General features: G+C 66.0%; 1 protein-coding gene across 1 annotated transcript in view; it reads right to left on the minus strand.

The window, feature by feature from the left end:
- The window catches only part of SPTBN2 (spectrin beta, non-erythrocytic 2), a 29,016-nt gene extending 23,060 nt beyond the window's left edge, over positions 1-5,956 (minus strand). Inside the window, 2 exon segments of the mRNA XM_025145513.3 lie at positions 2,270-2,431; positions 5,831-5,956. Coding sequence (XP_025001281.2) covers positions 2,270-2,431; positions 5,831-5,915 — 247 coding nt within the window. The 5' untranslated portion in view covers positions 5,916-5,956.
- Positions 5,957-9,156: the final 3,200 nt, after the last annotated feature.

The following is a 9,156-nucleotide window of genomic DNA, read 5'->3' on the forward strand; positions in this document are numbered from 1 at the left end:
GGTCTTGGTGTTGGGGGGGCCCTGGGTGGGGGGTTGAGTACTGGGGGGGGGGCTTTGGGGGGGTCTCGGTGTTGTGGGGGGTTTTGGGGGGCTGTGGGGGGGGTTAGGAGAATATGGAGGGGTCTTGGTACTGGGGAGGTCTTGGTGTTGGGGGGGGGCTTTTGGGGGTCCCTGGGGGGGCCGTTTGGCTGCTGTTGGGGAAGGGGGGGGTCTGGGTTGCTTCTTTTTTTGGGGGGGGGCTATTGGAGGTTCTAAAACCCCCCCAACACACACAGCTCCATTTTGGGGGGGGCACACTGTGTCCCCCAACCCCCCCTCCACTTCAGAGCTGTTCAGGGTGGGGGTGGGGATGGGGGTTACGTGGGGGGGGCACAGAATAATGAGCCCCCCCCCCCTCCCCGCTCAGCCCGGCCTGCCCTGCCTGGGGGCGATGGGTGGGGCGGTTTCGGGGTTTGTGGGTGGGGGGGGGAGGGGAGGGGGCGGTTTCGGGGTGGTTCGTGGGAACCTAAAGGGATTTTGGGGTGGGGGGGGGGATGTGGGCCAATAGGAATGGGGGTTGGGGGGGGATTGTGAGGCTGGGGGGGTCGTGGGGGGGACATAGGGGATGGGGGGGGATGGGGGGGACTTGTAGGGCTGGGGGGGACTTATAGGGGATGGGGGGGATCTATAGGGGATGGGGGGGTTCTGTGTGTGTGTGTTGGGGGGAGGGGGGGTTAGGGGATGGGGGGGGATCTATAGGGCTGGGGGGGTTCCTGGGGGGGAACTATAGGGCTGGGGGGGGGGGGGGGGTTGTGGGGGGAACTTATAGGGCTGGGGGGGGACTTATAGGGGATGGGGGGTATCTATAGGGCTGGGGGGGCTGTGTGTGTGGGGGGGGGGAGGGGGTTTATAGGGGTTGGGGGGGATCTATAGGGCTGGGGGGGTTCCTGGGCTGGGGAGAGGGGTGGGGGGGGGACTTATAGAGGACGGGGTGGGATGGGGGGGATTTATAGGGCTGGGGGGGTCATGGGGGGGGGGGGGGGGGGGCTGGAGGGATCTATGGGGCTGGGGAGGGGGGGTGGGGGGGGACCCATAGGGGCTGAGTGGGGGGGGGGGGGGCACAGAGAGGTCCTATGGGGGCTATGGGGAGGGGTGGGGGGTCCGGGGGGGCACAGAGAGGCCCTATGGGGTGGGGGGGATGGAGGAGGATCTATGGGGTGGGGGGGGGTCTCACCTTGCAGCTGCTTGAAACGCCCCTCCAGGACAGAGCCGGGGGGGGGGGAGTGGGGGGCGGCGGCCATTTTTTTTTTTGGAGGGGGGGGGGGGGGCAGAAGTGTGGGGTAGAAATGTGGGGCTGAGTGGGGGGGGGACGGAAAGGGAACGCGGAGTGATGGGGGGGGCGGGGAAAACAGGTGGGGGGCGGGGCCGGGGCGGTCACGTGGTGAGGGGGCGGTCACGTGGTCTGGGTGTGCGTCTAGGTGTGCACGTGGGTGTGTTTGCCCCCCTCCGATGCCACAATTGCCCCCCTCCGGCCCAACAACTGCCCCCCCAGCCCCACAACTGCCCCCCCAGCCCCACAACTGCCCTCTCCAGTCCAACAACTGCCCCCCCCAGTGCCGTAACTGCCCCCTCAGCCCCACAATTGCCCCCGCCCCACATCCACCCCATCCAGCTCCCATCCCCATCCTGGGGGTCCCATTGCCACAATGGGGGTCCCAACCCCATATCCCCCCCCCCCACCCCTATCCTGTGGGCCCCATTCCCAGCCTGGGGTCCCCATCTCCCCCCAACCCCCCCAAGTCCTGGGGCTCCCAACCCCATATCCCCCCCCCCTCCCCCATTCAGGGGGTCCCATTGCCACAATGGGGCTCCCAACCCCATATTCCTCCCCCCCCCCTTATGATGGGAGTCCCCAACGCCCCCCCCCCCGATTCTGGGTGTCCCAACCCCATATCCCCCCCCGCCCCTATTCTGGGGGTCCCTTTGCCATAGTGGGGCTCCCAACCCCATCCTGGGGGGCCCCAATCCCCCCACCCCTATTCTGGGGGCCCCATTCCCACCCTGGAGTCCCCATCTCCCCCCCCCCCCCCCGGTCCTGGGGGTCCCAACCCCATCTCCCCCCCCCTTCCCCATTCTGCGGGTCCCCATCGCCCCCCTCCCCCCCCCCCCTTATTCTGGATGTCCCATTCCCATCCTGTGGGTCCCAACCCCATCTCCCCCCCCCGTCCCGATTCAGGGGGTCCCATTGCCACCCCGTGCCCCCCCCCCTCCCCGTGCCCCCCCCCCCTACCCGCCAGCGCTTTGATGCGGGATCTCTCGAAGCGCCGCGCTGAGCTGCCCTCATGGTCCCACTCGTCGCCCCCCCCGTTGTCCTCCCAGCGGTTGTTGATGTCGCTGTAGCGCTCCTGGATCTCCTCGTGGTCGTAGTCGGTGGGGGACAGCATGGCGGGGGCTGCGGGGGGTCACGTGGTTACGGGGGGGGGGTCACGTGGTTACGAGGGGGGTCACAACACCCGACCCCCCCCCCCCCCCCCTTCCCACGTTGTCCGTGTTGTGTCGCCAGGGGGTGCCACGGAGGGGGGGGGAAAAGAGCCCAAAGGGGGTCCCGACCCCATCCTGGGGGTCCTCATCCCTATTCCGGGGGTCCCCAACCCATCCTGGGGGTCTCCAACCCCATCTTCAGGGTCCCCATCCCTTTTCTGGGGGTCCCAACGCCATCCTGGGGGTCTCTGTCCCCTCATAGGGGGTCCTGACCCCATCCTGGGGGTCTCTGCTCCCTTAAGGGGGGTCCAACCCCATTATGGGGGTCCCGACTCTATCCTGGGGGTCCCCAACCCCATCCTGGGGGTCCCTGTCCCCTCATAGGGGGTCCCCAACCCCATCCTGGGGGTCTCTGATCCCTAAAGGGGGTCCCGACCCCATCCTGGGGGTCCTCATCCCTATTCCGGGGGTCCCCGTCCCCATCCTATTTTGGGGGTCCTGACCCTATCCTGGGGGTCCCCAACCCCATCCTGGGGGTCTTCAATCCCATCCTCGGGGTCCCCATTCCTATTCTGGGAGTCCCAACCCCATCCTGGGGGTCCCTGTCTCCTCTTTAGGGGTCCCGATCCCATCCTGGGGGTCCCCATATCTATTTATGGGGTCCTGACCCCATCCTGGGGTTCTCTGATCCCTTACGGGGGTCCCAATCCCATTATGGGGGTCCCGACTCTATCCTGGGGGTCCCCAACTCCATCCTGGGGGTCTCTGATCCTTAAAGGGGGTCCTGACTCCATCCTGGGGGTCTCCATCATTATTTTGAGGGTCCTGATCCCATCCTGGGGGTCCCCAACCCCATCTTGGGGTTCTCTGATCCCTTAAGGTAGTCCCCAACCCCATCCTGGGGGTCCTGTTTTGGAGGTTCCATTCCCATACTGAGGGTCCCAAACCCAATCCTGGGGGGCCCCAACCCCATATCTAACCAACCCCCCCTTATTCTGGGGGTCCCATTGCCACACTGGGGGTCCCCAAACCCCCCCCCCCCACCTCATTCTGGTGGTCCCAACCCCACCCTGAGGGTCCCCATCACCCCCCCTCCCCATTCTGGGGGACCCATTCCCACCCTGGGGGGGGTCCTCCACCCCCCCTATTCTGGGGGGTCCCCAACCCCATCCCGGGGCCCCCCAAACCCACCCCCCCCCTCCCCCTCTGGTGGTCCCAACCCCACCCTGGGGGTCCCATCCCACCCTTGGGGGGTTCCCCCCCCCCCTCAGCCCCTCTGGGTTCCCCGACCCCCCCCCCCCCCGTTTATGTGTGCCCCCCCTCCCCCCCCATTACCCTCCTGTTGCCGCCTCCCCGGCTGCCGCTGCCCTTAATGCTCTTATCTCAGCGCCGGGATAAATGGCCGCCCCCCCCCCCCCGGGCCCCCCCTCCCCTCTCTGACAGGCGGGGAATTGGGGGGGTGGGGATGGGCATGGAGGGGGGGGGGGGGGCGGTGCACCGGGATTGGGGGGGGGGGGGTTGGAACAGAGGGACGTGGGGGGGGGAAGGGGGGATACAGCAATGAGATGGGGGGCGGGCAGCACAGGGATGGGGGGAGAACTGGGAGGTAGGGGGAGGATATGGGGGGGGGACACAGGGATGTGGGGGGGGACAGCATAGGAACACAGGGGACAGACTTTGGGGGGGGGACAGGGATGCGGGGGGGGGGACAGCATAGGGACATGGGGAGGTTATGGGGGGGCACTGGGGGGGAAGGGGGGACAGCATAAGGACACAAGGGAGAGACTTGGGGGGGGCACAAGGACGGGGGGGGCACAGCATGGGGACATGGGGGGGGACACAGCATGGGGACACAAGGGACAGACTTGGGGGGGGGACACGGGGACGTGGGGGGGGGACCCAGGTGACAAATGGGGGGGGTGACAGCCACGTGGGGGGGGGGGGGGGCACCAAATGGGGCCACTGCAGTGAATGCCGCAGTGCTGCAGGGCCCGGGGGGGGGCAATGGGGACGGGGGGGGTCCTGAAGCCTTTGGGGCCCCCGTGGGGATATGGGGCTGAGAGCACAGAGTGGAGTCCTGACCCCAAAATGGGGCCCTGAACCCCAAATCTGACCCCAAAATATGAGCCTAAGCCCCAAATTGGGCTCTGAGACACCAAATGAGGCCCCAAACCCTCAGATCTGACCCCAAAATTGGACTCTGAGCCCCCAAATAGGGCCTCAAACCCCCAAATAGGCCCCAAACCCCACAAATATTACCCCAAAATAAGGCCCTAAACCCCCAAATTGGACCCAGAACCCCCAAATAAGGCTGCAAACCCCATAAATCTGACCCCAAAATAGGGCCCCGTACCCCAAATAAGGCCCCAAAACCCCAAATTGGGCCCCAAGCTGCAAATTTAACCTCAAAATTGGGCCCTGAGCCCCAAAATGTGGCCCTATGACCCTAAATAAGGCCTCAACCCCCCAAACTTGACCCCAAAACGTGGCCTTGAGCCACCGAATTGGGCCCTAAGCCCCAAATCTGACCCCAAATAAGGCCTCAAAGCCCCCAAATCTGACCCCAAATTGGGGCCTGAGCCCCAAATCTGACCCCAAATTGGGACCTGTGCCCCAAATAAGGCCTCAAAACCCCCAAATAGGGCCCTGAACTCCCAAATAAGGCCCCAAACTCCCCAGATCTGACCCTAAAATGGGGCCCTGCACCCCAAATCTGACCCAAAATGCAGCTCTGAGCCCCAAATCTGACCCCAAATTGGGACCCGAGACCCCAAATAATGCCCCCAAACCCCCAAATTGGACCCCAAATATGGCCCTACACCCCAAAATTGATCCCTGAACCCCAAATCTGACCCTAAAATTGGGCCCTGAGTGCCAAATAAGGCCTCAAACCCCCAAATAAGGCCCCAAACCCCAAAATAGGCTCCTGAACCCCCAAATAAGGCCCCAACCCCCCCCAAATCAGGCCTCGAACCCCACAGATCTGACCCCAAAATGGGCCCTGAGCCCCAAATAAGGCCCCGAACCCCCAAATCTGACCCCAAAACGGGCCCTGAGCCCCAAATAAGGCCCCGAACCCCCAAATCTGACCCCAAAATGGGCCCTGAGCCCCAAATCCGATCCCTGAGCCCCCAAATAAGGCCCCAAACCCCAAAATGGGCCCTGAACCCCAACATTGGGCCCCAAACCTGACCCCAAAACGCGGCCTGGAGCCCCAAATTCGGGCCCGGAGCCCCCAAAGGCTGCCCCAAACCCCCCAAATCCCACCCCAAAATTGGGCCCTGAGCCCCCCCGACCCCTCCACCCCCCCCTCACGACCCCCAAATCTTCCCCAGCCCCCCCCGGACCCCCAATTTCCCCCCCCCCCCACCTGAGCTCCGCTGTCGCTCCGCGCTGAGGCCGCCGCCGCTCATCACAGCGCCCGGGGGGGGGGGCGGAGCTCCCGGCGTCTCCATAGCAACGCGGAGCCGGGATTGGTTCCCATGGCGACGGCCCCGCCCTCCCCCCCGCGGTTGTCATGGCGACGCCCCTCCCCCCCCCCGCCCGTTTTCCCGCCTCCTGAGGGCGCTTCTCCTCCGAGCCGCGGGGGGGCGCTGTCGGGAGAGGGGGCACAAAATGGCGGAGGAGGCCGTGCTGGGGGTGCGGGGGGGGCCTGGGGGGGGCTGGGGGCTTCGAGAAGGCCTTTTAGGGGGGCAGGGAGGGGTCCTGGGGGGGATTAAGGGCTTCAGTGAGGGTTTGGGGGTGTCTTGGGGGGTCCTGGGGGGGTCTTGTGGGGCATTGGGGCCTTCACTGAGGCCTTCATTGAGGCCTTCATTGAGGCCTTTGGGGAGGGTATTTGGGGGACTGGGGGGGGTTTGAGGGGGGCTGAGGGGGCTCTGGGGGTACTGGGGGGGGGGGTTGGGGGTGCTGGGGGGGGTCCTGGGGGGGCTTAAGGGCTTCAGTGAGGGTTTGGGTGGGTCTTGGGGGGTGATGGGGGTCCTGGGGGGCTCTTGGGGGGCATTGGGGCCTTCATTGAGGCCTTCATTGAGGCCCTTGGGGAGGGGATGTGGGGGGCTGTGAGGGTCCTGGGGGGGTCTGGGAGTGCTGGAGGGGGTCCTGGGGGGGCTTAAGGGCTTCAGTGAGGGTTTGGGGGGGTCTTGGGGGGTGATGGGGGGACTCTGGGGGGCTCTTGGGGGGCATTGGGGCCTTCACTGAGGCCTTCATTGAGGTCTCTGGGGAGGGGATGTGGGGGGCGTCTTGAGGGGGGCTGAGGGGGCTCTGGGGGTGCTGGGGGGGATCATGGGGGGGCTCAAGAGCTTCAGTGAGGGTTTGGGGGGGGTCTTGGGTGGTGATGGGGGGACTCTGTGGGTCTTGGGGGGCACTGGGGCCTTCACTGAGGCCTTCATTGAGGTCTCTGGGGAGGGGATTTGGGGGGCTGGGGGGGTCTTGAGGGGGGCTGAGGGGGCTCTGGGGGTACTGGGGGGGGGTTGGGGGTGCTGGGGGGGGTCCTGGGGGGGCTTCAGTGGTGCCCTTTGGGGGGGGGGGCAGTGTTCCAATTGCCATAATGGGAGGAAGGGGGGTTGGGCGGGGCTCTTTACCCCCCCTCCCCCCCATCTATATACCGCCCCCCCCCCCATTTTTAGGTGCTGGAGGGGCTCCTGCTGTGTCTGTGCCCCCCCCGCCACGGGGCTCTGCTGTTGGCTGTGGTGGCAGAGGGGGGGGGGCCTTCGAGCTGCACCACCACCGGTATTTGGGGGGGGGGGGGCTTTTAAAAGAGGGGGGGTCCCGGGGCAAAAAGTCTGTGGGGGGGGCACTGAACCCCCCCCAATTACTGCCCCCCCCCCCCCAGTGGCAGCCGCGGGGGATCTGTGCAGCTCCGTGCGCAATGCAGCCCTATGGAGAGGTGAACCCCCCACACACCCCCTTTTTATGCCCCCCCCCGCAATAAAAAGAGCCCTCTATGGGGGTGGGGGGGTGGGGGGGGCTCAGTGCTGTCCCCCCCCCCCATATAGGTGACAGCGGGGGGGGCCCGGAGCCGCTCAGCCCCCCCTTTCCAGCCCCCCCCGTGGCCCATTGCTGCCATCGGCTGCTGCAGAGGGCGGAGCTGCGGGCGGCCTTCACGGTGACGTCATTGCGGGGGGGCGTGGTGACGTCATGGGGGGCACCCAAAAGGGGGGGGGCACCCGGGGGGGGGGTCACCTTGAATGGGGGGGGGGGAAATTTGGGCCGGGCCCCCCCGGGGTTGGAAGTAGGGCGGGTGGATAAAGATAGAGCGGTCCTATGGGGGGGGGGGGAATGGGGCGGGGGGGGCTGAAATACACTGCTGCCCCCCCGGCCCCACAACTGCCCCCCCGACCCATTTATTGCCCCCCCAGACCCATTTACTGCCCCCCCAGCCCCATCTATTGCCCTCCCAGACCCACAACCGCCCCCCCAGTCCCATTTATTGCCCCCTCCAGGCCCACAACTGCCCCCCCACACCCATTTATTCCCCCCCCAGACCCATTTATGGCCCCCCCAGCCCCACATCTGCCCCCCCACACGCATTTGCTGCCCCCCCAAACCCATTTATTGCACCTCCAGACCCACAACTGCCCCCCCATCCCCATTTATTGCCCCATCCCCATTTATTGCCCCCCCAGACCCACAACTGCCCCCCCACACCCATTTGTTGCCCCCCCAGCCTCATTTATTGTCCCCCAGACCCACAGCTGCCCCCCCATCCCCATTTATTGCCCCTCCAGACCCACAACTGCCCCCCCAGCCCCATTTATTGCCCCCCCAGGTGCCCCCCCCAGCTCAGCCCCATTGTAACGCCGTGCGCCGGTTCCTCCACCGTGCGATGTTGGTGCACCCGGAGGTACTGAAATGGGGGGGGGGGTCCCCAAAAATTCCCATGGGGGGGTGGGGGGGTCCCAATGAGGGGGGGGTCCCAACAGGGAGGTCCCAATGTAAGCATATGGGGGGGGTCCCAAAAATCACCACTGGGGGTTGGGGGGTCACTTTGGAGGGGTCCCAATGGGGGGGGGTCCCAAATATCACCGTGGGGGGGTCCCACTGTCTCTTTGGGGGGGGTCGAGATGTCCCTGTGCCCCCCCTTCCCCCCCCAGGTGGAGTTCCATCTCTGCATCTCTGTGGGTGGCGCCGTCACCTCCTGCACCCATCGGTGAGCGGAGCCCCCCCCCTAAAAACCAACACCCCCCCCAAAGAGGACCCCAAATGTGGGGGGGGCAGTGCTGTCATCTGCCCCACAGAGCTGCCCCACAGCTCTGCCCCACAGCTCTGCCCCATAGCGCTGCTCCATAACACTGCCCCACAGTGCTGCCCCACAGCTCTGCCCCATAGCTCTGCCCCATAGCGCTGCCCCACAGCTCTGCCCCACAGCGCTGCCCCACAGCGCTGCCCCATAGCGCTGTCCCCACAGCCAGGAGAGCGCGTGGGCCCTGGAGGGGCTGCGGCTGCGGGTTCAGAGCCGACACTTCGTGCGGTATGGAGACATGGGGGGGCCATGGGGGGCACTTATGGGGCAGGGATGGCACTTATGGTGCAGGGATGAGCATATATGAGGCAGTGATAGCACTTACAGGGCAGGGATGGGCACTTGGGGGGCAGGGGCGGCACTTATGGGGCAAGGATGGGCACTTATGGGGCAGGGATGGCACTTATGGTGCAGGGATGAACATATATGAGGCAGTGATAGCACTTACAGGGCAGGGA

The sequence above is a fragment of the Gallus gallus genome, chromosome 39, assembly GCF_016699485.2.
Source record: "Gallus gallus isolate bGalGal1 chromosome 39, bGalGal1.mat.broiler.GRCg7b, whole genome shotgun sequence".
NCBI lineage: Eukaryota > Metazoa > Chordata > Aves > Galliformes > Phasianidae > Gallus > Gallus gallus.